Raw genomic sequence first — 27,284 nt, 5'->3', positions numbered from 1 at the left:
GTTGCCGGTTTGCAGTCATTGTTCGGAGTCATATATATAATATAGTACTTGATGATCCAAGATGCAATGACCTCCTCGTTATATTCGCCACAGCCACGGACACAGCATAGTTGCGCAAATTCTTCACTCACAGTTTCGTGGCACCTACATTCACAGGTAGATCGGAAGGCAGAGCCATAGGACCCGTATTAAATGATTCTTCGCCATCAAAGTGCCTGCCGGAGTCTATATCAATATCTTCACTCGACATCAAAGGAAAGGAGAAGGAAGGAATCAACTCACCACCCACGCTCAGCACCATTACTCAAAAAGCTACAATCCCCATTAGCAACACAATCCCATCCTCCACCAACACCACGCCCGTTCCTCCACTGCGGCGGGGATCCCGACCCACGAATAAGCGTCGTGCCCTCGGCAAGCGGCTTATCACTCGAACTTTCTTCCTTATCACCGCTGTGTCCAGCACTAGCAGTAGAAGAAGTCCCTCTCCTTTTAAAGGTACTCAAACCAGCTGTGAAGACATTAAAGTCCTCTTCAGAGCTATCATCCGGCATGCGGCCCGTAAGAACCCGGCCCATGGCAATGAGCGGTGCAGCATGCGCGCAGATCAGGACGGCCTTGCTGGTTCTTTGGTCTGGTGGTAGCTCTGCTTCTACGGCGGAGACTTCTGCGTCGATGTCGGCGATTATACCTTCCAGGGCTGTTGCTAGGCGATTGTGGAGCTGTTTGATTGTCTCGCCGCGTCTTGAGGGGATGAGTAGGGGAATGTAGGTTTGACTGGTTTCTGGAATGAGGGTTGGGAAGTGGGTGGACATTATCTCGGAGGTTGGGTGGGACGGGTGGTCGAAGAAGTCTGTTGCGCCGAACCATTCTCTAGATTCTAATTAGCTTCCTGATAATGAGGTGCTTGTAAAGTGCTTCTTTTGTTCGGACGAGAGGGAAATGGTTGAGTGATTGGGTAGGACGGAAGTATAAGTATAAAGAAGGCATATTACTTACCCTAACCCATTCTCAATTCGTACGTCAAGCTCCGCATGCCGATCAATTGACCCAATCTCGCCATCTTGCTGGCTCCTTCCAGACTCGGCTGATATTCTCTTCAGCTCTTCAACGGACGGCTGGATTGTTTGAAGGCAGCGGTAGAAGGGACTCGAGTAGATACGGAATGGTTTCGGGTGGAATTGGGGTGCAGCAATATGTTCCGCCAGCTCGTGTGACTGGCGCACGCCATGTGAGGTCAATGCAGGGTCTGCTGGGTTTCCTGTCGGCGTGGGGAATTGGGCCCTGTATGTGCCTGTGCGGAAGTCAATGGTCCAGCTGAGGCGGTGCTGCCATAGTTAGGTCTATAAGCCCGCAGTGATGAGTGTATGCAGACATACCCCATGACGGGTCAGATATATCGTGTCCAAAGGCATGGCGAAAGAATTCTTGGGTTGTTCAACTATGTACAGTACTGATATTGTTGTTGCGGGGGAAAGGCAGAATACACTTACACGAGGGCGGTGAAAGTACACCTCGGTCCGAGCCAGGCTACGATGAAATCAGGAAAAAGTACAAAATTGCAGACCAGATCATCTAGCATTGATACGAGCGAACCGTGTACTATGCAAACCATCGAAAGTGCGGAACATGGGGTATTTTGTTCACAGCTACAAATTCCAGATTACATTCCAGGGTCCAGCCCAATAAAACCAACGCCATGCGAAACAAGTCAAAGCAAGAACTTTTTCTCAATTCTTTTTTAGAACGACTCCATCTAGTAGAAGAAGCCGAGGAGCTTGCCAGCAACGTGCTTGCGGCGAGCCTCCTCGTGGTCCATGATACCGGCGGAGGTGGTCAGGACAACATAACCGAACTGACGGGAAGGAAGAAGCTGGGTAGCCCACTTCTCGAGGTCACGGAGCTGAACGGGGTAGCGGGGGTTGATAACACCACACTTGTTGAGACTGGAGATATAACATTAGCTTGATGTTCCATGGAGACTGGTGAATGTAATCGTGAAACGTACCGGCCGTTGAGCTGGATGACAATCTTGCCGGAGCGGTGGTCATCGACCTCCTCGAACTCGCCAATGTAACCTGAGAAAGAAAGAATCAGTATGTTGTGAAGATTTAAAAGTCGTCAAATACAGAAAAAGCCATAACAGCGCTTTGGAAACGTGTAAGATCTTCGCAAATTAATATATCGGACACTTAAAAGGCAGACGTCGTAGGTTGATTGAGACCGGCCGCCTAGTTATCAGCCCGAATTTGGGGGGGACAAATATTTTCAAGATAGGTCATAGAAAAAAAAACGCAACAAGAAATGAAGACGAAGAGAAAATCTCAAAATTCACGTACCGTGCTTCTGCATGACAGCAAGGAACTTGACGATGACCTTGGAGGAAGGACGGATGAGGACCTGGCGCTTGCCAGCCTTCTCGGCGTTGTTCATGGCGTTAAGCGCATCGTTGAGGACGGAGGTCTTGACCATTTTGACGGTTTAGTAGAATCGAGATTCTCAAATCGTAACGTTTAAAAGTAAGGATTATGAGGTATCTGTTCGACGAAGGCGATTTAAGTCAGCCACCACTAGTCTTCGAGCGCAAAGAGTGCCCCTTTTTTGCATTGCAAGGAGTTCTTCAGCCCGTGCCGAGTTGGGAGATGCGTATCATCTTGGCTTCCTGGATCGCGATTCCTGAGAATTGTCTATAATTCAAAAGGAAGCAATCTAGACAAGATGATTGCATCCCCAGACTAGCTGGAAGGCTGTTGTTGGGGGAGGATATAGCACATACCTCGAGAGATGGTCGTCGATGGATGAAGCGGAAGAAACTGACGATCGGTGAAAGTTTGGTTTTCGGGTGGTGCGCGGGTAGGGTTTGTGTGTGAGGTAGCCCTTATCAGAGAATGGTCACGTGGCGATAAGCTACTACATGTTGGTGCCTGAACCTTCCAAGGTTAGAAGGCATCACTATTCCCCATAGTGAACTGTACCAAATAACTACAATGAATAATATAGCTGGAACTCCAGATTGTACCTACATAATACAAAGTATAGAAGCAAAATAAAAAAGCTCGGAAAAAAAAAAAAAAATCACCATTAGAAGATCAAAACAGATAGTGATACAAACATCTTTACTCCTACTACTACTAACTCATCAGCAGCATAATTCACTTATTCCGTCCGCGGGCAAAGTTCAGATGGGCGGTTCTATACATGGGTTTCCTGCTTGATAGCATGGTTGTGGGCAAATATCGGTGTATACGAGGAAGGGAGACGAAATCAGGGACAGCTTTTTCATGACAATGACTCTTTTCTGGAGGGGGTGACATGAGGGGAAGGGATACATGAATGGGGAGCACAGTAGAGGGGGAGGGGATACATGAATTCTTGGGCTACATGATTCGCAATGCTATAATATGCGAGGGACGGGGTCTTGTCTAATTAAAAACAACATAGAAGGGGATTGGGAAAGATGAAAAGGTGAAAGGGTTGTATCAAGAAGAAAAAGGAAAATCAGACAGGGCCGTACAGGAATTGGGAAAGGTTACTCATTCGAACGTGTGTCATAAGGGAATTGAGCAGCAGCAAAGGTATGGGAGAACGGAGTTCGCGACCAAAGGGAGTTATGGGAGGGGAATCCTGTGCTGGGAAATAAAGGGGAGAGGGATTTGAGGCTACCGCCCAAGCGTTCAGTACGACAACGTCGAGAATAGAACAGCTATCCTGCACACATCAGGAGCACCGATTGGGTGTGGGCTCAAGCGACCCTAGGACCTGTGGCATTGAGGCCAACAGGCCCGATGTGGGTGGCAGATGCTTTGGCAAACGGAATCGGACCAGAATCACTGGCAATCAACCAGGTAAGACATAATCACGGCTTTACGACATACCAGCGCCCATGTTGATCTGACGCTTGACTTGCTCACGAGTCCAGCGGGCAGTCTCAATTGTGCGCTCGCTGTACTGTCTGGTTGTGCGAGTCTCTCTCACGAGGGAAGTGACCCAGTCGTTGCGGAAGTAGACAGCGAGCTCTCCGTTGGGGAAAGCATCAGCAAGATCACTATTGAATAGTTAGTATATTTAATCGAGAATAGAAGCGGGCAAGACATACCCAATAACACCCATGGCAGATCGCATCAGACCTTCGCTGCGGTTGCTCTCCTGGGAGATAATGTGAAGAAGCTGGAAGATAGACTCGATGAAAGGCTGGAGTTGGGTGACTGTGAGCTAATTAGCATTCTGAAATCGTATGTGTGGAGAGTGGAGAGTAACGTACTGGAAGGAGTGCCCTTGTAGGACAGAAGAATACCACCCCAAGCATCCATGATGCCCTCACGGAGAGAAACAATGTAATCCACCATGTCGTATGGGAGGTCGGAGCTGGTGGTGACGTTGGAGGCTTGCTGGAGGACCTGGCCAACGACCGCCAAGTACGTATCAAAGTTGGTTCCGATGGCCTGAGCGATATCGCCGAAGGTCTCCAGAATCGCAGGCTTGAGCTGGTTGGTGGAAGTCTGTTTGAGAAATTAGCATTAGACGTCAACCTCTATATATGAAGGAATAATCTTACCTGAAGAGTCTTGAGCAGGAGGTTCATGAAGGTGTCGCAGTAAGGCTGGACCTTCTCGTTCAAAGCACGAGCAATGTCACTGACCAAGCCGATGGCCATAGCGCAGAGGCCGGGCTCTTCCTGGTTGCCCAAGGCGTTGTACAGGAATGGGCTGAATGAATCCATGTACTTGATGAAATCATCCTCAAGAGCACTTGCAATAGCACCAACGGTGGCGAAGATGACATCCGGCACGCTCGACTTTGCGCCAAGGGTAGTCAGTACTTGAAGCAGCACGCTCATAATACGGTCAGCCTGAGGCTTGATCTCGGCCTCGAAGCGCTGAACGATGGCCAGAATGACACTGATCAAGCTGGTCTGCATCTCCTCGAGGAGAATACGGTCCTCAGCGCTAACGACCTGCTGCTGCATGGGAACAGTGTGCTCAAGACGCTGGATGATAACATCTGAGAGTTTAGCAACCATGGGCAGGCTATCGTTAGCAGAGTTCATAACAAAGGAGTTGAGAACTTCATATCCAGCAGTACGGAGCTGGTTATCGGCGTCTTGTCTGTACGGGCGTTAGATCAAAGGAACCAAAGGGATATCGCTCAGGGAACATACCGCTCGGTCACGGTCAGTAGGGACTTCACACTGTCTTCAAAGTGCTTTGAGAGGGGGTTGGTCTGTGAGCCATCGTCACCAGCGAATCGGTCTGCGACGTTCATAAGAGCCCAGCAGCAGGAGCTAGCGATCTTGGGGGAGTTGGCGAGGCCGTTGAAAAGACAGGAGATAAGCGGCTGGAGGTGGACCTCGGGGTCGAGGACCTCGGGGCAGCAGTCGCACACGCGACCCAGGGCGTAGGCGGTGGAGTCCCGGACGGAGATAGAGCTATCCTCCATCATGCCAAGCAAAACAGACAAGGCCTGTTTGATCAGAGGCTCTAGAACACTGGGCTCGGGGCCTTCCATGATAGCGCCGAAAGCAGCGACAGCAGCATCACGGCGGTGCCAGTCCTCATTACGGATGTTCTCCTCGACGAACGTCACGACGGGCTGAATAACATCACCCTGCACACACTGGGCGTAAAGCTGCATAGCCTGGTAGGCAGCACGGGAGACATTGTACTCATCATCACCAGCGTCCTCGTCCTGTCGGCACATAGATTGCAGCAGAACGGGAACAACTTCGCGGGTAGCAACGCGAGCAAATCCGAAGAAAGGACGAGCCTCAACACCCTCTTGCTGAGCCTAAAGTAACATAATATCAGTACATGGTCAAGGTCACTCAGCCTTATGCGCTTGATTACCTCAGCGTTGTCATCCTCGATAGCGATCTCCTCCTCGCAGACTGTGCACCAGAACTCAATAGCCAGCTTGGCGACTTCCTCTTCCTCGCTCTTCATGCCCATGATGCTCAGGCCAAACAGAGCCTTCTCCATGTAGAAGCGCATCTTCTCGTAGTAGGATCCCATGATGCGGTTCAAGCAGCCGAATGCAGCAGCCTGCACACGGACCTCATCGGCCTGGGTGGCCTCGCAGACGACCTGCATAATATAGTTACGCTCTCCCTCGTTATCCATGTTGGTTCGCACGAAATCGACAGCATCACTAAGCGCGGCGATAGCAGCATAACGAACATCCATGTTCTGCTCCTCGCGCCGAGCACCCTGGACGACCGCGGTAAGGATAGCATTGGAGTGTTGTGTCAGGCTGGCGCGGAGATCAGGATCTTGCGACTCGCAAATGTAACCGATGGCAGTGAGAGATGACTGCTTCAGTGCGTCGTCTCCAGTAGCGACATTTTGGACAAGAATGCCCATCAATTCGGGCCACTCACCACGCGGCAACTCGATGGCGGCGATGGAAACAATCAGTGTAGCGGCGGCATTTCCGGCGCGAGCATCGGGTGACTGCAGGGTCTTGAGCGCAAGCTCTTTAACCTGTGACTTGGTCTCGGCGTTGATGCTCTGGGCCCATCGAAGCTGCACCTCGCGCAACTTGGCTTGGTCCCGGAAAGTGAAAGCGTTCTTCAAAGCGATACCAGCAGCCACACGGATGTGAGCGGGGCTGCTTTCGTTGGCGAGTTCTTGACCGAGGGTGATGAGGTAGGCAGCCTATCAGGCGACAAAAGTATCAGTATTCGGAATCCTGGGGAAATCTTTCATGGCTCGTGACAGGACGAAGGGGGGTAAGAGGAGACACATACGAAGTCAACCTCCGCAGCGTGGGCGAGTTGCTGTTCGGCATTGCTACGCTCTGCCGCATCTGGCGCGAGGGTACTCTGCAACACCTGACGGGCGTCCATGATGTGCAAAGAAATGAGGGATGTGGGGGGGGAGAAAAAAGACGGAAAAAAGAGGTGGAGAAGAGATTAGAAAAAAGACTTTAAAACCCCTCTGGACCCGGATCAATCAAGGGTTCGACACTCGCTGATCACCACGATAGAAGCAGTGGTGGAAAGAGGATTTCCTGTGGAAGAGTGGGAAGAAGGGACGGGTGTTTTTGTGGATATGACGAGGCGGCATGCACTAGGTCTTTCCGCGACGAGAAGCACAGAGAGGAAAAGGTGCCTTGAGTGCACGCCCAGATTTCAACACGCAATAATTGGGTGGAAAGGTCTAGGGGAGATGGGGATAGCTGTAGAAGTGCAAGATATGTGAAGAGACTAAAACAAAGATTCGAAGCACGAAAGACCACAATGGGTGAGGTTCTACGGGGGGCAATCTCTGATTGGCCCTGTGGAGGGGTTAGTCATATGCACGTGATCTTCTGCCTCAGGCTGGATCCCTCCCTTGCAGCCAAGAACTTTTTATCAAAAAGTGATGCATCTGAGAAGATCAATATTTGCTGTTCACCTTGTGTTCGTTGCATTTTTGTAGCTTGGTGACCATAAAAGTTGTGCCCGTTGGATCTTAACTAGAGACTTAACGACATAAGCAAAGGATTATAGGTAACTAGCTTATCCCTAGATATAGAGAAAGTCCTCTATACGGAGTACGGTTTATGACTTTTACCACCATTTTATATCGTATCTATTCCGTGCTACTCATTATTCTTTTATAGTACCGAGAGAGGGATATATCTAAAAAGATATTGCCAGAACATTGAAGTATTGCTATCTTAAGTTAACCAACTGAACACTCTCTTAACTATTCTCACTCGAGATGCCAAAAATAAAGTTCACCATTCTCTTACATCACTTAGCTATCAACTTGCTCCCTCTTCGCCATGCCATCATTTTGTTTCCGTACCCTGCTCCTTCAATCTTATCAATCGAAATGACTTCGCAGCATTCCTGGTTCCGGGGCCCCGAGCTCCGTAGTATTGTCTTCGATACCCCGCCCTCTACCTGGATTGTCCTCAAGCGCGTTAACGAACACGAGCACCGAAAGGATCCCGACCACTCCGCTGTCTCCTATGCTTCCGTTAAGTACCAGTGCAAAAAAAGGGAGATGCTAGCAAAATCGCGTTCGTTAGGATATATAAGCAACTGCCCCACCTCGGCACAGAGTTTGACGACTATGCTACCCGCGCTAGGCAAGCTAGGGCGTGGACTCCGCCCGAGCTAGTTGCATACAAGACTCTTACCGATAAGCAGTCGGAAGTCACCCCCCGCCTCCTAGGATATAGGGAAGAGGAGCAAGAGAGCTCTGCTCTTGTACCCGCTGGCTTCCTGGTCTCGTTTGCGTGGGAGCAAGTGCCTGGTATTCAGCTAGGGGATAGTCTTGGCGCAAAGGTCTTCTGGGATATGACTGTTGATCAACGCCACAATATTCGGGAAGCCTTTAAGAACAAGACAATCCGGTAAGTTAACGCCTCTATTCTACGTTATCTATAATAGATATATACTAACATCGGCCCCTTTTAGTGAGACCGAAATTATTGGCATTCGCCCTTTGTTCTCTGGTCCCTCGCATTTAGTTTGGGATTCCGCCTCCGGTAATCTGTACGACCCTCCTTATCAGTTGCGCTGTGCTTGCTCTAAAGGGATTTACTAACGTAATTCACAAGCGAGCCGCCACCACAAGCGACCCGCCATTTTTAAAACACATAGTAAAAGCGATAAATTACAACATGACATTTCAATAACAAACGCTCTTATTTAATTTCATCCCTCGCTGATAGCAATTGATAAGCATTTGCAGTATCATATATCAATTTTGAATAAATCGAGAACATGCATTGTTATGGTATCGAAAAATACATCGCTGAACCCTAGAAGTATATATATCTCAATCACTGATTTATTAAATCCCCCCATACTCTAATGAGTGGCTAGATATCACGAAAAAAAGCATTATGCTAGAAGGAAAAACTCTTATAGACAACCGTTGTTGAAATATCATGTTGTAATTTATCTCTTTTACTATGTGTTTTAGAGATGGCGGGTCGCTTGTGGTGGCGGCTCGCTTGTGAATTACGTTAATTTATAGCCTATAGTTAGTTTTATGGTCGGCTTCCGTCAGTGGTTTGAGGTTAAGCCAACTCCCTGGAATGAGGCAAAGTCCTACTGGTTCGACCTAGCTAAGCCACCCCAAAGGGTCAACTGGTCTGAATGGATCAACAACCCTGATACTTCTAATTGGAAGTTTTAGATAGCCTATTTTCTTTGTTTATGAGGCTTTGCTGCTTTGGAGACAATCCAATAAATTCAAATCCTGAATTTGTGACCATCTGGACTTATGTCTGGACTTATAAGGTGTCGAAATATGACAGAATTCAGGGTGTAAAGCAAGGTATGGTAAGATCAATGAATATGCATAACTAACTGACAGAAATCTGACTGTACGACAATGTACGGTATAAATGAGGGCAGCAGCAATACTATCAACGAACTAACTATCAAAGTATAGGTGCACATATATCTTGGAAGAAGGGACGCTAGAAAAGCGCAGATGAGTCTCACTGCCAGCAACTATAACATAAAGCTCCCTCTTCCCCCAACTGATTTAGGATTACTTGAAGTTCTTATCCGAAGTTATGCAGGTCTAGACCGGGAAGTGATGCAATGTTGATCTACCATATCCCGTGAATGACGCAGATTCCCATATAACAATGTAATCCTAGTTCTCATTATTTTCTTCATCACTATCGAAGACTTCCTCGTCGTCGTCATCTTCCTCCTCATTCCCCTCTTGGTAATCCTCATCGTCTTCCTCGTCCTCGTCCTCTCCCATCGCAGCATCCAGGTCCAAAACCTCGTACCGCATAGCATCCCCATACAAAACACAAATAGCGCGCCGTCCCCTCCGTCCATTGACATCAACATGGATAGGCCGTGCCTTAGGGCCATGTAGAGCAAAGATATGTATAAGGACACTCGCGTGGGGGGATTCAGGCGAGAGATCTAGTGTCGTGGGCGGGGTAGTAGGTTTTGGAGCGGATGGCGTGCTGTCACATTCAATGTAGTCAAGGACTACAGGTAATGGGTGGCTTGCTTCGCTTTGGGGTTGTGCTGAGGCGGGTTGGAAGGGGAAGTTGAGGAGATGGGAGGATCCTTCTGTTCGATAGATTGTTAGATTGCATACAGAATTTAGAGGAGGAATATGAAGTCGATGTGTGAGTGACTTACTGCTATCGCGCCAGAGAATCATGAGTGTGTCGTCGTTGACGAATTGGAGTTGGCGGACTTCGCCGTTTTGGAGGTCGAGGGTTGCGAGGGAGGTACTTCTTGTTGAGCTGACGCCACCGACTGAGTCAAGGACGATGCGGTAGATATAGACTATTTGCGTGGGTATAAGAAACTGGATTTGATGAGTGATTGTATGACGAACCTTGATATTTTGATGTGACTGATCGGGTAGCGACATATACTGAGCAAGGCTGGCCTTCTATAGCATCCTGTAGCGAAAGTTAGCTTTAGAACGATACAAAAGTCATCAGTCTTAAACTACCTCGTAACAGAAAGTTAGATCGGTAACCTCTTGGTCGCAATCAGAGTGAAGCGTCAAAGGCGAGCGATGGAGAATTCCTCTGCGCTGAGTTAAGGCAATCTCTTCAAAGACCTTCTCAAACTGGATCCCCAGACGCTTCGTCAAGTCATTGAGCTTAGGCGTCTCTATCGATGTACCATCGCCACCCCTGTCCCGGGACTCGCGTTGCTGTTGAAGAAGTGACTTGAAAGTGTCGAAGAACGAGCGGTCGTGGCCATCTGGAAGCCACTTATCAGCGGGAGGTGCAGGAGGCTGAACAACTCCGATCATAGGAAGTTGGCGGATGAAGTTCCGCAGCGCACTCTTGGTCAATGCGCCTTTGATATACTTCACAGTTGGAGGGACATCGAACAAGTCTCTCTTCTCCTGCAGCTCCTCCCGTGTCTGGGACAAGGGCTCGCTATTAAGAACCTGAATCTCGTAACGAAGCCACCTAGAGAAAGCGGTGAATTGTCCCATTTCCTCGTTGGCATGCGTGAGAACAGAGTGCGCAAGAAGATGGAGACAATCAAGTGTCTCCACGATGGCATGAAGCTTGGTCGTGTCCAGCCCAAGGACATCACTTAGCTTGTGGAATTTAGACAATCCAACCAATCGACTAAGAAGTACCTGACTGCGTTCCAAGGCTGGAAGGAGACATTCGTGTGTCAGTCGCCGGATATTCTCGTAGCCGCCCAAGACAGCTTTATCCCATCTCTTGTGGCCCTTTGTCGTTCATTAGCACACCATCTCCCAAATGGGAAGGCTCACTTACTCTTTCTCCAACAATATCCGTGAGGAATTCTTTCATGGGCTCGAAGCAATGACCAGTGACCACCAGGTGATAGATAGCAGTGATAAAATCACACTGGCATTTTTCCTTCAAGTCCTCATTGACACTACGCAAGAAGCGCGCAGGAAGCTCCTGGGCATTCTTCCACTCAAGCTCAATCTGCCGCTGTACCTGACCAATATATCGGAGCAAATTCTGAAGCTGAGTAGTCTTCGACGCAAGAAGAGACAGATATCTCCCAGACTTCGTAATAAAGCGAAGGTCCATCGTGACAAGCTCAAGCGGACCACGAGTATCTCCCTTCACCGGCGAGGTCAGTAGAGCATGCGTAGAGCTCAACGGGTGCGAAGCATGCCGCAAGATACGGCACGAGTCAGGGATACCGGGAGAGCTTCCCACAGGGAAAGAGCCAATCTCAAAGCAATCAAAAATACGCAGGTGGACAGTGCCATCGCTGAACCCGACGGAAAGCACATCGACCGAGTCATTGGTATCCTTCGAGGAATGGAAGATGGCGTCGAGGGACGCGCGCGAGCTGAAAACGTCGTCCTCGCCTCCTGTTGCAGGCAGGGTGCTCAGCTTCGGCAGCGAGCTCTCAATGTCCAGCAAGGCAAGCTCCCTTGGCAAGTCTGCTTTGAGCATGATAGCTGCCTTGGAGGGATACACTCCCGGAGCTAAAAGGTCGTCGATGGAGACCTGGCCCGCGGATTCATGCAAGTGCCGCTGTGCGGCTTTGCTATCGGTGAAATTGACACCCCACCCAACGCAGGTCGTCTTGGGTGACGGGTTCTCAGTGGGATTGGGTTGTTCCTCTTTCTGCTGATAGGTCTGATAGTTGTGCACCGTCTTCCCGGTGTACGAACTGATGATGCGGAGCGAGCCATCTCCACACGCGACAGCGAGAAGGCGACCTGGTGTAGCATTAGTAAATGAGCGCGCGTGAAATCAAAAGCAAGGCGGGTAAGATCCGATTATAGGAAACGAAATATAGCAAAGCCCAGCGACAAGGAAATTCAAACTTACCATTCCCCTTCCACGCCATCCCTCTAATCTCGCCATCCTCTTCATCCTCGCCTAGGTACGGATCTCCACCGAAAGAACCCCCGAACACTCGCTGGCCATTAAGTCGGAATACGCGCAGTTCCTCGTCCTCGGTCGCCAGCGCTATCAGGTCCATCGTGGGACAGTACGCCATGGCCTGCGCCTTGCATTTTGCTGGTAGGGACTTCTCCCCGACGGGGGTCAGTTGGGGGCCATCGGCTGTCATTCTGAGTGTTTCTTTAAGATAAATTGCCCATTCAGCCCATTATTATTCTTGAGAACATCAAAGGTTCAAGAATTGAGGTGGCGCTGTTCTTTTTGGCTGAAGCTGTTGATCGCGGGTGGATGGATACAGAGGGATTCTTGGCGCGTGTGTTTGGTGTTTCGTCCGATCTGTTGATATGGATTCACCAACGTCACTATGGAGTTTACATCAATTTGATTCTACTATTTACTAGATCGGTTAAATTTACACATTGGAAACTTGCTTTTCTTTCTGGTGTATTTCTTTTGATATAATGTCTCCTCTATTGAGAGCTAAATGATACATGTACGAAGTACATAAACTCCATACCGACGACCAGCGCCAGTAATATAATATAAGAACATGAGAAAATCCTTGAGAGGAAGTCTCATCAAAACGGAACCCCATCCATGTCAGTCTGGATCAGATTCTTCAGGTAACTGAGCTCATCCATCAACTCCTGCATAGTAGCATTCCCCTGGAACGAGGCATTGCTACGACGGGAGCGAATCCGCTCAAGGGAAGTTTCGCTCATTTTCAACTCTGTTTTCGGCTCTGCGGCAGAGCGATATTGCTCCAGGTCAGAGTCTCTGGAAGCTTGGGAGAGTAGGATCGGGGAGCTGTCGGGGCTGCGCGACATCGCGAAGGCCTCCATTGATTCAAGGGCGCTAAATAGGGCAGCGTGGCGCTTGGGATTGCTCTCCACTTCATCCATGTTCTCAATTCCCAACCCGGAAAAGTCGAGGCCGGGTGAGGACAGAGACACGGTGAGTTGAGGGAGATCGACGCTCCAGGGTGAATTCGGAGATGAGGGTTTGGAGTAGACAGTGAGGTGGGGGGTATTAGGGTCGGTATTGGTTGCGCCATCGCCAGACTGCGAGAGGTCTGGTGTTGTCCATCTTTCGGCCGAAGACTCGTCCTGGTGATGGTTGGATGAGGCCGATACCATCGATTCGCGTGGGTTGTAGTCGGTTTCAGTGTCGGTACTCCACCCAGAGAACCGACTGTACTCAGGTACAAAGCTAGAGTGGGCAGACTCGATTGTCGGTGCTGTCATGCTGGAGAAGTAACTGCGCGGGATCTCGTCATCCATCTCTCTGTCTCTCTCGTCGATGGCGCGAACTGCTTCATCCATGACCGAAGATGGCGTATTTGGAAGTGTAGGGAGCCTCTTATCTTTGGTATACACGGCAGTTGGAGTAGGCAAGTCACCAGAGCAAGTGATATCCTTCAGGGCTTCCCTGATCGCATGAGTTTCATCGGATTCGACGGTGTTTCCGTTTGTTGCGCTGCGAGAATGACTGGTTTTGGGGGGATCCGGACGCGTCTGCACTGTGAGAAGACGGCCCGGTGCCGGTTCCCCAGCGGGTGCTTTCATCGCGCGACGACTTTGGATGGTGGACAGACCAAATTTGTCAGGAGGGCTTGAAGATGGAATCGCAACTCCCGTGTTGACCTTGATTCCAGGGACATTGCGGTGATTCTCAACAGCCTCTTTCTGCTGCTGTGCTAGCTTAGAAGCATTCGCATGTTGCACTGATTCGAACCTTCTATCCGCCTCAGCGGGTTGCCTTAAAGCAGCTAGAATGGCTCGTGCTCTCGGAGGAGACATAGAACGTGAATCTTTCTTATGGCCCTTCCGAGGAGCACCGTGCGGCTGAGATGCACTACGGTGGATTCCAGCCATCGGAGATCTACTCGCAGACCGTGCTGGGCTCGGTTCGCGGCAGACTGGTGCAGATGTCTGAAGACGCACAGACTGAGGCTGGGGCGGTGGCTTCCGCGGATTCATAAACTTGTCTTCGGGGTTCATGGTCCGGAGATGTTCGGATTTTTGCGAGCTGCCACTCACCGAGCGTCCATGTGAGCGGCTGTCAGGTAGAATGATAGGGACATTTAGCACATTCATTGGTTGCCCTGGAAGAAGCGGGCACATTGTGGTCATAGGCTCTGACTCGTTGTAATACTCTATGTCATTATCGAGTAGATACTGTTTTCCTCGTTAGCTCTTTCATCTCATATGCTTGAATTAAGCCTCACATAATACCAGTAAGTACCACCCATCTTCAGACCCCCTGTTCGCCATTGGGTCTTGTCTGGTCCATCACCTATCATATCCGTAAAGGTATGGCATCCTCTCCAGTTTCCGGGACCGACGCGCAAATCTCTTTCCATCGCATATTGCTTAGAGAAATTATCCCATGATCCGAGCAGCTTGACCGACCGGACCTCTGGTCTGGTAATACTGAATTGCGGTCAGCGCATGGAGGTATCAATTGCACTGGGCGCACTCACAGTAAAAAAGTCATGAGGGTAGTCGAGATCATCGCAAGGTAAGACAGTAAGAAAAAGAGTAAAAGAGAGATCGCTGAGCAAGGCAGGTAATAGCACAGATAAACTGAATCAATCAGAGAAAGAAAATGCACCACAATGCAAAATAAGAAACCAAAATGCTAAAAGACAGAATACCAGAATACAAATGCAAAGCAACAAGAAGGACGGTCTATAGACCCTTGGACCTCAGCTGAAAGCCCGAGCTTATAAACAAAACAAGCCCCGGAGCTCACAGACACAAAGCGAACTCCACAAAGGCGGTTCTATAATTACAGCCGGTGGAAACACGCTGTGCCTGTTTCAAGTTCAAGTGACAGGTCTAAGAATAAACGGTTTGTTTCAGGTATGTTCGGGGCAACGCCGCAGAACAACATGCCATGGCCTGGACACACAGGGCCCAAACCAAACAATCAAATAGGCTGGTTTGCTTCAGGAACCGCGAGGGCGCAATTTCCCCGACGCTGTGCAGGGCGACAAGGTTGACCAATGGGGGAGCAGAAGGAGGATGCGCCGACCACTCGGGTTGGTGATGTTCCTGCGTAAGGAGTCCGGCGCTAAGAGGCCTCTTAGCGCTGCAGGGATGTTGAAACAAGGGAGGAAAATGAGGTTGAAACAGTCGAAATAATTGGAATGTAGAAATGATAGAACAAAGTCCTGGAGGCTGAAAATGAGAAAAATAGAGAGAAGGGGGTTAGGAGACGAATTCGAGGTTTTTAGGAGATCGGCGCGCGGAGAGACTTGACGATCATAAAATTTGGCCGTGATGGGGAGTGGATCTGGAGGTGTTCAATGATGCGTGCTGATCTGAGAAATTATAAGATTGTTATAAGAAGAAGAAGAAGAAATAAATGTGATCTCAGATTCTCGGACTCTCGGATTCTCAGACGGTGTGGCTTGCGATCTTTCCGATCCAGCCCCGTCATTGTAGTTCGTCGATCTTTATGCAAGGTACCACTTTGCACAATTAGATTAAATAGAGCAATAGAGCAATTATATTGGTTGGATCAATTAGGCTGACTCGATTGACTAGATTAACAGATTAGTTGCTACCGAGTGCATGAAATGTACAAGATCGCAAAGCTGCAAGCTCAGCTCTAATATACCGAAGTAAAGCCTTCAATATCTCTCATTGGTCGTGGAGATTAAATTAAATTCAGCTAACAAACTTATATCCGAGAATTCTCCACCCCCAGCGCTTCCTCCTGCAGATGATATGTCACTTTTGCACTTGCAGTCAAAATATGCGATTGGATGGGAAATATATAACTAAGAAACCAACCACCTAACACTCCAAATCTCGATCCAACTTCTTATGAACAGCCCCGAGCACAGCCTTCAAAATCCCATAACCTTCCAACCGCTCCCCAGCCCGATTTCGCCAAGAAACAGTATCGACAATATCTCTGAGATGCAAATCATGACACCGGCTCCCAAGGTCCTTATCCAAAACCTCCAAATACTGCCGAGCCATCTCGTCATTCCCAATCTGGAAGAATTGAATCCCAACCTGCCACGGAATAGCACGACAAGCAGGGCCATCCAGAGTCTGAGCCGTCTTGATAATGATACTCTCGGCATCATCCGTAAACACCCCGTCGGTGATCGTGATGATATTAATCGGCTTGACCGACTCGACCGGCTCCAGCTCGATTGTCCTAGTCAGAATTCCCGATACGTGCTTCTGCGCTTGTCTCTCTGTCTCCTTTGCTTCCAGCAGCTTCGTGTATGGGTCCAGGATATCAAATAGTCGAGCCCCGACTCCGGTTCCGCCAGAGGGTATGACGGAGGCGAAGATCTCGCTTACTAGTTCCGCGGTTTTGATGTTGTGGTATCCGCTGGCATCGAGTGTTGGACGTCTGGAGCCCGGGCTGTAGTTGTAGTTGGAACTGGCACCGGGAATATATCCGCTGGGGCTGGGCCTGTAGCTCGAGCGGACGTTGTAGGGGTAACCGTAGGAGGCGTAGTTGGACCTGTTGGGGTTGGGCTTTGGTCGGTGGTTGATGAAGTAGATGTCGATTCCCTCGCTGTCATATTTCGTGCAGATTGGCGCGATCGCGGCGATGGCTTCTTTGGCTTCGTTCCAAAGCTCACCTCTCATGCTTGAGCTGTCGTCTACCAGGAAAATAGTATGGAATTGGCCGAGGAAGGCGTACTGGGAATCAGAGTCTGGTTCGGAGGGGGCGCTGATTCTGATTGTTGGAATTTCTTCTTGGTACGGTGGTGGACGGTCTGACGATTGGGCATTTGATGTATTAGGGCTACGGCCTCGGGACCATGATGGATGATGCGTCGGTGTGGTCACTGTGGTCCCTGTAATGGCTGTCCCTGCCTTGCGCTCTTTCCGATACCTTGAGAACGGGTTCCATACACCCATGGCTGAAGATTGTATGTTGAAAATGAAGTGCAGGTGAGGAATATATGTCAAATAGACTTGTCTTAGAGACTGCTCAGATATCCTGAAATGGTATGCCCCAGAAGGATCTGACCCGGGAAACAACTTCTTTATATCTACTGTCTGCCATCAGGGGCTTAGCTGTGAAACTCAATACACAAAGAGTAGTATAGGGTAGAGACATGGACCAAGGCACACTTCTGACCAACCACGGATTTACGCCCGACGCATGATCAACACACGGACATTAACACATGGGATTCAATCTAATAGTCCACCCTAAGTGTATCAAAGATCGAAAAGGCCATCGCCATCATTAATTGCAAGGCAGATTTGGCTCACTGCAGCCCTATTTGTAATTAACAGGGATATTGAGAGATGCTCATTCGTAGGGCCGGGCAACCGCAGGGTAAGGTAGAATTATCGGGCTCCAGCGTCACTTTTTAACCAATCATATAGAGTGTTTGAAGAGTTTTATAGTGCACAGACAGTCCGGGGGCGTGCTTTGTGACAGATGGCGGAGCGAACACAGCCCCGCATACGGCGATTCTCTGGAAGAGGCGCAGCGTAGGATGAACGGGAGACCAATTGTTCTACCTTTTCTAGGATCTTATTGGACGCTATGATGGATTATAACAGAGGATCTAATATTTCCTTTGACTGTTTGTTTGATTGTTTGTTGGAGACACTCGTGAGTCATAATGATAACCGAAACATGAGGCGCTAATCCCAAACCCTAGGCTGTAACACAAAAGAAACTGACAAATTGTCGGCATAATAAACAAATATGAAAAAGAAAGACAACTATATCAGTTGTTGCTATATACCCCGAGGCAAGTATTTCCACTATGCGTAACTAGATCTCGCCTCGTCAGATCCTGATCTGAAGAGTGAGAGTCTTCTTCCTCGGTCACGGAACGTAAAGCTCCAGGATAATCAGCGACAATATCTGCCACTGCCAGCGCCTGGTCGATACCCATCGTGTTTCCAATCATTTGGAGACACTTGACTACCCAACGGCGCAGCCGGTGTTGGGGGTTCTCAACAACCCCAGCCACAAATAGATGCCAGAGGAGCATAAGGCCCGCAACGTAGTGTTCAGGCGGCGGGAGACTAGACACCCTATCTACCTGGTAACCGATGAAGTGAAAAGGAACACTGCGACAGATATCCACGGCTAACCGCCGGATCGTCGATCGAAGTGTCCTGCATTGGATACGCAACTCTTCGGACAACGAAGTCATAGAGGAACTGTCGGATAATCGCCGGACACGGGAGAGAATAATTTCGCTGACGATGATTCGGGCGCTGCGGTATTGGTTCCACGAATGGCAGACCCAGGCGGAGGAGTACATGTGGTATTGATCGTCGTATGGCGTTATGCCTCGGAGTCGCTTTTGGATGGAAAAGTCGAGGGGGGAATTACATGGGTGGTATAGTTGAATTCGGGGGGAAGAGCTGCCAGCCAGGCAATTAAACTGGCTTCGATAGCCGACGCTGCTGATATGATCTCCTGCTCGTTGTACATATTGGCGCAGATGTCTGCGCGAAGGTTCGATAGTTTTCCAATTATCGTGAGTAGACGATTGCCGTGAACTTGTTCTGGCTGAAGAATCATCGCGATTTCCGTTTGTTCTATTAGTGACTCAGGCACGCGCACGTCTCTTTGTAGGCAACTGATGGTCTGTTGAGGGGTTAGCTTGAGATCGAAGGAGTGATCGATAGCACTCACAATCTGATACCGAAGGTATAAGAACAAGCGGAGATCGGTGTCAGTCTTAAGCTTATCAGCGCCGCGTAGATCTAGCAGGGCCATTGCTCCACTGATATGGTTGGTCCAACTCTCAATCTCTTTCGGGGCTCTTGACGAAATCACCTAGAAACAGGGAGTCAACAAAAACCACCCGAGGGGGTGAAAAATCCCGTACTTCATATTTGGCAAGCAGCATGACAGCGCCTAATGTTTGATTTGATTTCGCCTCCTCCATGTCGGTTAGAGCGGCATTAAGCAATCTCAAAGCGGATCCATACTCCCGGTAGGCTACATCTCTAAGCGATGGTAGCCCTCTTACCCGGGAGAGCATAGCCATGGCAGTAGCAACTACGCTTGCCTTCATAGCTCTGTGACTCGGAGTGCCTCCGCTCTGTACCAAAGAGTCGGAGATCATCTCAGTAGTCAAGAAACTGCCGGGGATAGCAGTTGATCGCAGGAAAAAGCAGATTGCTTCATTTTTGGTGGTTTCGAACTCCTGTGACGGCTGGACCTCCACTGGGCGATTCCCGAGCTGGCGCATAAGATTGATATGCTGTGGATCAGAGTGGAAGTCCAAAACCTGCCCCACCGGCGCGGTACTAAGCCCAGACCGTACAGGATTCCTTTCTGGGATTGCACTGCGACGCGATCGTTCCACTCGTTTCCTATGTGTCGAGGCCGCAACCGCTTTTCGGATTACTGATTTGCTCTCGTCGCGGAACATTAGGGCCTGTTGGTCCCGATATCCGGAGCAGCCCCGCTTGGCCCTGGTGCATTGCGAACAGGCCGGTTGGGCTTGGTCGCACCGAATCTTCCTGGACCTGCACTCGCCGCATCCTTTGCTTGGTTTACCACAGTATACCATGATCTGCACTTGACAAAGGGTTGTGCATTGTCACTGGTAAAAGAAGAGCCTAGGAAGTCATTAAAAGACGTTGGTCAGGCCCCTGTAGGCTGTGTCTGGACCGCGCTTGACCGGTTCGGGTATGCTTTGCGACAAAATTTCTGCCTTGCGTTTATTACATAAATTACGGTTCGCCACCCATACGTGAGCGATCACCTAATTGTAAGGTGTTTTATCGGTCCTTACATTTTTGTTACAAAAATTACAGACTCTCGCAAGCGAGTCCGCTACAACGGATGTACATTTTACTAGGCAGGCCATACAAAAGGTACATGCATAGATTCTAGTTTTTAGTACTACATTTTCCATCTAAGCCTTAGTATAACGGATAATATATATTATATAGCTCTTACTGTATGGCGGAATATCTTATAGAAACTGTGTCTTTCATTCCATTCTATAGGTTGTGACTGTTGTCAAGGTAGGAGCGGTACCCAATTAGGAAGGCGCACCTAAATTTTCAGGTGTGGCGGGGTACAAGCATCGATTGCCAAACTATATTGTAGTGGAGTAAGAGCGATGGATATAGCATATGTACTCATTTGATCTAGATGGTTCTATCAAGATCTCTAGCGAATAGTATTGATTGTCTTTCTGTTACTCTCCGTCCTCTGATTTTCATCCAAGTCCGAAAAATAAAACAAAAGGCTTTAGCGTCAATTTATCTTTTATTACATTAAACATCAAAAGCTCAAGACGCGTCAATGGGGGCTTGGGACTTGCAGATATTACCCTGCTCGCTTCGTTGGAGACTCAATTCCAGTATCTGCCTGATTCACCCGCTTGCGATTTCCCCTGAAGAGTACGCTCGAGTCCGGATCCTGCTGCAGGAATCCAGCTGCACCGGTTCCATCATCATGCCATTCGCTGAATTCCCACTGGATCGAAGTTGATTGATCATCACTGACTCCCATACCACGCCGAGTACGCATCAAACGGCCCAGGCGGCTCCCTTCTACCATCTCTTCGAACCAAGGAATTCCTCCAGTTATACCGTGCTGTAGACTAGTTGAGATGTCCGAAGAATCAGTAGTCGATGGAACAATGACCGAGGATGAAGCGGTCTCCGAGGTTGGTGCCAGATCAGATGAGGTCGAAATACCGGCACGGGGAGCTTCCTCGTAAAAGTCCCGAGGAAGCAATCTTAGATCATCCAGTGCGTGCTGGTCATCCACTAGCAGACTGCCGATCGCGACAGACATGAAGTTGGCTTCTTCAATGGGCTCCTCCGTCCAGAATGTCAGGGGTGTACCGCAGTAGCCACAGAAGACACGCTGAGTCCGGGGCGCATGGCGGGGCGAATGGATGCGGCGAATGGAAGAGTGCGATTCATCGGGGAAGAAGGACTGAGTGTGGGATTGGTACCAGCTGAGAGGTACTCGAAGCCACGCCGAAAGAGGTGTACCGTGAAATCGACCTAGGATTCGATATTAGCCGGGAGATCGGCAAGCTTGGCTTGGTTTACCCACGATTGTCTCGGCTGCTGTCAAAATACACTTCGGCATGGTTTGTCACGTCGTCCGGAATATTGATTTGGTATTCATTTCGACCGCAAGAGCATGAGCCGCGGAGCGGTTCCAAGGCCATGGTGGTACAAGGACTTCCGCGGCGTTGATAATTTCGCAAGGTGGGCTAGGTAGATGATTTAAGATTGGAGATGAGCGGCGGCAGTAGTCTCGCTAAGTAGAAATCCCGATGAGGGAATGATGATCTTTGGTAGTAAATTGGACCGGAAAGTTAAGGTGGTGTGAGGACAAAATTGACATGGGCGGGAGAAAAAGCAAGATGTGTTCAGTGGACCCATCTATGACGTTTAGAAGTTGCCAAGGCCCGTTCCCGGCCCTCCAGTTTACTCCGCATTGGCCCATGGCCTTATCGCTTCCTATCGCTTTCCCGTGTCTCTCATACTCCTTCACATTCTTCCACCGGGTGTTGTTTACCGATTACAATCAACTCCCTCATCGATGCCTTGACTAGACGGGGCCTCAGAACTGTAACGACATCTATACAGCCCGTCCAATTGAAACTAAGAGCCCCGGGCCCTGTATACAACCGGCGCATCTACCATACGCCCTCAGTTGCTCTCAAATCCTCCAGTCATCAAACACACGATGAATCCAGACGATGACCATGATCGGTCGTCCTCAACGCCTAATGGGACATCCAAGCAAGGGTCTGCCCAGGACAAGGACAAGCCTCGCCTTACCGATCAAGAAAAAAAGAGCAATCACATTGCCTCGGAGCAAAAACGACGCGCAGCTATTCGCGAAGGCTTCGATCGCCTCACAGAGCTGGTGCCTGGTCTGGAGGGCCAGGGCCGGAGTGAGAGCATCGTTTTGCAGAAGACCGTGGACTTCATCCACGTGAAGCTGCAAGAACGCCACGATCTCATCGCAGAGATCGAGAGCAAAGGCGGCCGCGTGGACGACTCTTTCCGCCCAACGTGATCCTGTTTCACTCGACATTTCATTGCGCTTTGGTTCGGTATCCTGCGGCCCCTCTTCCCCTCCGCTGGTCGATGGGGATCCGGGGCTGCAGGCATGTGCCGAGGTCCGAGCTGTTTTTCTCAAATTTTGGACCATATGAACTTATACCCACGCTACGAATTTCATTTTCTTGTCTATCTACTCAACCCCTGTATTACGAATGAGATCTTGGAAATGATCAGCGAGGCTTCCTCGTTGCCCGGCAGATTTGATCTTCCCATATGATTTGATGTCAATCACGCATCCTCCACCGCATTCAATGCATTGAACGATTATCAACGCAGTGCCGCAGCTTTTTACTTCTTTTCTTCCTACTGCCTTTGATCATTGTACATGAAAGCTTGTTTTCTGGTTTGTTTCTGCTCCTGGGTACCAGAATGTATATGGATGGTCATGGCTGTTGCTGCGAAGCAACTGGGGCGTTTTTCTTTCCCAACGGTTAACTGAAATCGAGTTCTTTTCAGCTCTGACCGAGCACCCACAGCGACATCCTTACTTTCAATCAAAGTCGGAATTATTTGACCGAGTCGTACTTCGGTCGCATCACGTGAACAGGGTTACGGAGAATAATTGCAGTCATGCACTTCCTAGGTAGCCAACTAGATTATACAAAGGAGTATATCCTCGGAAAGTTAGACGAAATAATGAATTAATGCAGTGGTGATCAAGGTGATATCCCGATATAGACTCTGCACAAAATTCGATAGTGAAGAACTTCGGCTTACCGCCTGATATCTGCCGAGCCCCTGCAGGGTGAAGCAAACGCAGCCTCTACACTCCACGCAAACCTGTAACATACAGGACCTCGTGGACAGCCTGGATCCCCAATTGAATATCCCTGCATATCCTTGCAAGGTCAATCAGCCGCATACAAAGACCATTTGCCTCGACAAAGCGAACGGAGAAAGCACCTGATTCCCCGCATCGCATCGCCCGCAACACCAACGTCCAAAACACCAACCACCCAAAATGACAGACTCCAAAGAAGCCCTCCTATCCCACATGGAAAACATCGACGCCCCCGAATCCGACCCACCACCCGCCTACGAAAAACCTATCTCCAAAGCCAACCGAGCATCACTCCTCCCACGCCCACCACCGCTCAACCTCCCCATCCTCAACAGCCTCCGCAGCAGGCGCGTAATCCTCGCCTCACAATCCCCTCGCCGCAAGCACATAATGTCCTTCCTGGGCCTCCCGAACATAGAAATCATCCCCTCGAACGCAGTGGAAGACCTACCCAAAAGCCTAGGCCCGCTCGAGTACGTGCTAGCAACAGCGACGAAAAAAGCCGAAGCAGTCTACGCACAAGAAATCAACAACGAGGCCAAGGGCGAGCCGGCCCTGATCTTGGCCGCTGACACAGTCGTCGTCGACCCGTCTACAGGCACGATCCTTGAAAAGCCCCGCTCCGAAGCAGACCACGTGGCCATGCTGCGCTCGCTGCGTGACGTCGGAAACCATAAGGTCTACACGGCGCTTGTGGCGATGGCGCCGTTGGCTAGTGCGCGGGACCCGGGGTATGCGGTTGAGAGTATGGTTGAGGAGACGTTGGTGCGGTTTGATGGGGATGTTACGGATGAGTTGATTCTGGCTTATGTGCGCACGCGCGAGGGCGCGGATAAGGCTGGTGGTTATGGATTGCAGGGGCTTGGGTCTATTCTTATTGAGAAGATTGAGGGCAGTGCTGATAATGTTATTGGGTTGCCGCTCAAGGCGACGCTCAAGATTATTGAGACTGTTATGGAGAAGGCGGATGATGAGGATGCCTTTTCTGGGGATGATGGGGAGATTGAGGATGAATGAGGGTTTATTTGTATGAGTTTAGAACCTCTTGTTTGCTGTTAGCCTTGTCTACTTGTGTCTTTACATTATCATTCGGATAGAATTTAAAAGGATTAGAACTTATTTAGAAAGCAATCCAAACGTTGGTAGAAGCACTGTACTTTATTAAATACTAATGACCGTTTACTGCATATGTACCATGCACAAAGTGTACAAAGAACCCGGTTACATATCTACACTACGTAGTATACGGAAAGAAACAAAAAGCACCACGAATGTCTTGTACAAGGGTTATATTCCATTTGATTTTCTATAGCTCACAACCCTGAGCAGCAGGAATCCGGCACTGATCATTAGATTCGGGCTCAGAGACAAAAGAAAAACAATCAACAACATACACAGAGGCGGGACGGAACGCCTGGATGGACCAGAACCAAATTGGTAAGCAGGAAATAAAAAGGAAATAAAAAGACAATATTTCTGAAACAAGGAACCGTAACAGCACTCTATGCCGTCCAGATGCGACGCAGAGCCTCGGTCACACCAACGTCGTTTGTCTCGAACTCGTACAGACCAACGGCGGTAGTGAGAGTGAACGCGCGCAGGAGCCAGTTGCAAGTGGTACGGGTCTTGGGCACACGGGAAGGAGGGAAGTAATCGACGATGGCAGCCCTGGTAGAGTTATGTTAGATTGTGATTTGCGGTTGCAGATGTGAGGTAGACCGAGGGGAATAGCGGAATAGCGCGGGGAGGTTCTTACTGGAATCCGATGTGCGAGTGTGCGACAAGCAGAGTGCACAGGACGGCATCCATGACCGGGTTGAGGGAGCCAGCGGCGAAGGGAGCGAAGGTGAGAGGGACCAGGCCGACACAGACCAATCTGGTATAGATGTTAGCCGGTTTTTTTCTCCGAGCTTGCCGGGGTTACCGGAAGGGGTTGCATAGGTTGGCATTATAGTGCGCAAAAGGAAGCACAAACCTCTCAAAATCCCAGTGGTAGCTGCCCTCGGAAGGGTGGGGTGTGGGAATGGGAGCGGCGTCATTCACTATTGGAATAGGTTAATATCGAAGACTTCGGGAAAGACGGTATTGCGATTTGATGGGCATTTCTTGAGCGCTGAGAGCAATGAAGTCTGTATATCTCCACGTATTGCAGGCATTTTTACTCAATGCCATAGAAAAGAGAGGGAAGACTCGGTAGGAAAGGCGCGGAAATCACATACCAGTTCCGTCAATGGTCTCTGTGTCGCAAAAATCAAGTTAGCAACTGCTCATAAACGACATCCAATAGATCTCTCCATTGGCAGTGCCTCAATAAGCCTTATGGCAGGGCCTCTACTTACGAGGCAACGGGGGCAGGATCTGCTTCTTAGCGGAGGCATGGAAAGCGACGACCTGCGAAACGCCGACATTCTTCTGAAGGAAGGGTGCCCGAGGGGCAAGAGTCTGTCGCAGCAGAGTTGAGCGCGCAAATGAAGCCATTGTGAGTGGAGAGTATGATGTGAAGAAGCAGAAACGCTGTTCGAACACAAGCGGATGAAGTTGGAGGTCTCGGGAATCCGAGTCAATATGTCATCCTTTTACGGGTCATTTGATTGGTCGATGGCTATCCGCCCAGCCGAAATTGGCCGAGACTCTATGAGAAACCTCCATTTAGCCCTGCGGGTATCTTTTTCGTGTCTCCGGAGTATATCTGTAGTCTTTATGAAGTTGTTCGTTGCAAACTGGTATTTATCTTACGGTATGTTCATGTTCTTTTTGTGTAACGTTTGTTCGATTTGACTATTTTCAGAGGTATCTATATTGTCCCTACTGAACAGTCCTAACCGAGGTATTCAATACCTCCTAGCTAATGTTTCAACAAAAATCAATGCACCAGGCATCTCGCTATTTCATCAATCTCATAAAGCACTTAAAACTTCAGGACAGCCTTGCCCAAGTTCTTGCCGTAGAAGATGCCAATCAGGCCCTCGGCAGCGTTGTCAATGCCTACGGTCTCATGGATGAGCACCTTCAACGAGCCATCCTTGATCCACTTCTGCACATTCTCCTGGTGCTCCTTGGTGTAAGCATCACCCATGCCCTTATCACCGACGATGAAGCCGCGCATAGTAATACGCTTGACGAGGACATTGTGGATGTTCTTGATGGGGTACGGGGCAGAGTTGTACTGGGAGATCAGACCGCAAACGACGATACGGCCGAAGTTGTTCATAGCATCGAGGGCAGCCTCGAGGTGCTCTCCACCGACGTTCTCGTAGTAGATGTCGATGCCCTCGGGAGCGAGACGAGCAAGGGCATCAGCGGGCTTCTCAGTCTTGTAGTTGAAGCCACCATCGAAGCCAAGAGTCTTGGTGATGTACTCGAGCTTCTCGTCCGAGCCGACGGATCCAATGACGCGGAGCCCCTCGCGCTTGGCGAGCTGGCCGACCAACTGGCCGACGGCTCCGCTGGCAGCAGAGACGAAGATGGTCTCGCCCTTCTTGGGCTTGCCAATCTCGTATAGAGACGAGTATGCGGTCAGACCGGGCATACCAAGGGCACCAAGGAAGACACGGATGTCCTCGATGCCGAGAGGGTTGTCCAGCTTTTGGATGCGGACGAGCTCCGGCTCGCTGAGGGCAACGTACTCCTGGATAGGAACGTGGCCAATGACCACATCACCTTCCTTGTAGCTGGCGTTGTTGGAGCGCACGATCTTGCCGATGCTGCGGCTATCAATGGGCTTGTCGAGGGTAAAGGCGGGGGCGTACGACTTGGCCTCAGCGGCGCGCATGCGGCCACGCATGTAGGGGTCGAAGCTGGTGTAGAGAGACTGCACGACGACACCGTTGTCGGGAGCGGCAACGCTGGCATCATAGTCGGCGCTCTCGATTACTAGGTCCTGCCCAGCAACGGGATATCCCTGAGGAATCTTCTTGAACACGAGAGCTTTGTTGGTAGACATGGTGTATATGTGTAGTAGGAAAGATAAATATGGGAAGTAGAAATTCCCCGAAGTATGGAGGGAGCTCTTTATATGATGAGTGAGCTGTTCAACAAAGCGGGGCTGTACCGATCAGATTTGAAATACCAATCCGTTTTGCTTTTCAGATTATAAACCA

General features: G+C 49.7%; 13 protein-coding genes across 13 annotated transcripts; 3 read left to right on the top strand and 10 right to left on the bottom strand.

Moving 5' to 3' along the window:
* Positions 1 to 127: 127 nt before the first annotated feature.
* Positions 128 to 1,631, bottom strand: N7518_005980 (uncharacterized protein; the record flags this gene model as incomplete). Its single annotated transcript, XM_057186907.1, has 5 exons — positions 128 to 215; positions 283 to 873; positions 1,000 to 1,328; positions 1,380 to 1,530; positions 1,597 to 1,631. The coding sequence occupies 5 exons, from the start codon at positions 1,629 to 1,631 to the stop codon at positions 128 to 130; spliced, it is 1,194 nt and encodes a 397-aa protein (XP_057038610.1).
* Positions 1,632 to 1,756: 125 nt separating this feature from the next.
* N7518_005979 (40S ribosomal protein uS8) lies at positions 1,757 to 2,472 on the bottom strand (the record flags this gene model as incomplete). Its single annotated transcript, XM_057186906.1, has 3 exons — positions 1,757 to 1,946; positions 2,009 to 2,078; positions 2,340 to 2,472. 3 exons carry the CDS (start codon positions 2,470 to 2,472, stop codon positions 1,757 to 1,759), a joined length of 393 nt encoding a protein of 130 aa, XP_057038609.1.
* Positions 2,473 to 3,864: 1,392 nt separating this feature from the next.
* N7518_005978 (karyopherin beta) lies at positions 3,865 to 6,841 on the bottom strand (the record flags this gene model as incomplete). The annotated part of the gene is made up of 7 exons (XM_057186905.1): positions 3,865 to 4,045; positions 4,097 to 4,205; positions 4,262 to 4,499; positions 4,556 to 5,105; positions 5,159 to 5,784; positions 5,844 to 6,650; positions 6,743 to 6,841. The coding sequence occupies 7 exons, from the start codon at positions 6,839 to 6,841 to the stop codon at positions 3,865 to 3,867; spliced, it is 2,610 nt and encodes an 869-aa protein (XP_057038608.1).
* A 973-nt stretch (positions 6,842 to 7,814) lies between these two features.
* On the top strand, positions 7,815 to 8,344 carry N7518_005977 (uncharacterized protein; the record flags this gene model as incomplete). The annotated part of the gene is made up of 2 exons (XM_057186904.1): positions 7,815 to 7,966; positions 8,014 to 8,344. The coding sequence occupies 2 exons, from the start codon at positions 7,815 to 7,817 to the stop codon at positions 8,342 to 8,344; spliced, it is 483 nt and encodes a 160-aa protein (XP_057038607.1).
* Positions 8,345 to 9,599: 1,255 nt separating this feature from the next.
* Positions 9,600 to 12,508, bottom strand: N7518_005976 (uncharacterized protein; the record flags this gene model as incomplete). The annotated part of the gene is made up of 6 exons (XM_057186903.1): positions 9,600 to 10,036; positions 10,109 to 10,258; positions 10,311 to 10,377; positions 10,431 to 11,174; positions 11,224 to 12,152; positions 12,265 to 12,508. The coding sequence occupies 6 exons, from the start codon at positions 12,506 to 12,508 to the stop codon at positions 9,600 to 9,602; spliced, it is 2,571 nt and encodes an 856-aa protein (XP_057038606.1).
* A 409-nt stretch (positions 12,509 to 12,917) lies between these two features.
* Positions 12,918 to 14,853, bottom strand: N7518_005975 (uncharacterized protein; the record flags this gene model as incomplete). Its single annotated transcript, XM_057186902.1, has 3 exons — positions 12,918 to 14,516; positions 14,567 to 14,771; positions 14,822 to 14,853. 3 exons carry the CDS (start codon positions 14,851 to 14,853, stop codon positions 12,918 to 12,920), a joined length of 1,836 nt encoding a protein of 611 aa, XP_057038605.1.
* A 1,289-nt stretch (positions 14,854 to 16,142) lies between these two features.
* On the bottom strand, positions 16,143 to 17,234 carry N7518_005974 (uncharacterized protein; the record flags this gene model as incomplete). The annotated part of the gene is made up of 1 exon (XM_057186901.1): positions 16,143 to 17,234. One exon carries the CDS (start codon positions 17,232 to 17,234, stop codon positions 16,143 to 16,145), a length of 1,092 nt encoding a protein of 363 aa, XP_057038604.1.
* Positions 17,235 to 18,061: 827 nt separating this feature from the next.
* On the bottom strand, positions 18,062 to 19,729 carry N7518_005973 (transcriptional regulator family TF; the record flags this gene model as incomplete). The annotated part of the gene is made up of 4 exons (XM_057186900.1): positions 18,062 to 18,646; positions 18,679 to 18,936; positions 18,985 to 19,128; positions 19,181 to 19,729. 4 exons carry the CDS (start codon positions 19,727 to 19,729, stop codon positions 18,062 to 18,064), a joined length of 1,536 nt encoding a protein of 511 aa, XP_057038603.1.
* Positions 19,730 to 20,637: 908 nt separating this feature from the next.
* On the bottom strand, positions 20,638 to 21,496 carry N7518_005972 (uncharacterized protein; the record flags this gene model as incomplete). Its single annotated transcript, XM_057186899.1, has 2 exons — positions 20,638 to 21,326; positions 21,379 to 21,496. The coding sequence occupies 2 exons, from the start codon at positions 21,494 to 21,496 to the stop codon at positions 20,638 to 20,640; spliced, it is 807 nt and encodes a 268-aa protein (XP_057038602.1).
* A 524-nt stretch (positions 21,497 to 22,020) lies between these two features.
* N7518_005971 (transcriptional regulator family: Helix-loop-helix) lies at positions 22,021 to 22,356 on the top strand (the record flags this gene model as incomplete). Its single annotated transcript, XM_057186898.1, has 1 exon — positions 22,021 to 22,356. One exon carries the CDS (start codon positions 22,021 to 22,023, stop codon positions 22,354 to 22,356), a length of 336 nt encoding a protein of 111 aa, XP_057038601.1.
* A 1,008-nt stretch (positions 22,357 to 23,364) lies between these two features.
* Positions 23,365 to 24,201, top strand: N7518_005970 (nucleotide diphosphatase; the record flags this gene model as incomplete). The annotated part of the gene is made up of 1 exon (XM_057186897.1): positions 23,365 to 24,201. One exon carries the CDS (start codon positions 23,365 to 23,367, stop codon positions 24,199 to 24,201), a length of 837 nt encoding a protein of 278 aa, XP_057038600.1.
* A 485-nt stretch (positions 24,202 to 24,686) lies between these two features.
* On the bottom strand, positions 24,687 to 25,662 carry N7518_005969 (CybS family protein; the record flags this gene model as incomplete). Its single annotated transcript, XM_057186896.1, has 5 exons — positions 24,687 to 24,852; positions 24,941 to 25,060; positions 25,160 to 25,226; positions 25,404 to 25,421; positions 25,524 to 25,662. 5 exons carry the CDS (start codon positions 25,660 to 25,662, stop codon positions 24,687 to 24,689), a joined length of 510 nt encoding a protein of 169 aa, XP_057038599.1.
* Positions 25,663 to 26,092: 430 nt separating this feature from the next.
* Positions 26,093 to 27,127, bottom strand: N7518_005968 (MDR family NADP-dependent oxidoreductase; the record flags this gene model as incomplete). Its single annotated transcript, XM_057186895.1, has 1 exon — positions 26,093 to 27,127. One exon carries the CDS (start codon positions 27,125 to 27,127, stop codon positions 26,093 to 26,095), a length of 1,035 nt encoding a protein of 344 aa, XP_057038598.1.
* Positions 27,128 to 27,284: the final 157 nt, after the last annotated feature.

Source organism: Penicillium psychrosexuale (assembly GCF_028828465.1).
Source record: "Penicillium psychrosexuale strain IBT 29551 chromosome Unknown utg000004l, whole genome shotgun sequence".
NCBI lineage: Eukaryota > Fungi > Ascomycota > Eurotiomycetes > Eurotiales > Aspergillaceae > Penicillium > Penicillium psychrosexuale.
This window is presented reverse-complemented; position numbering and strand designations above follow the sequence as displayed.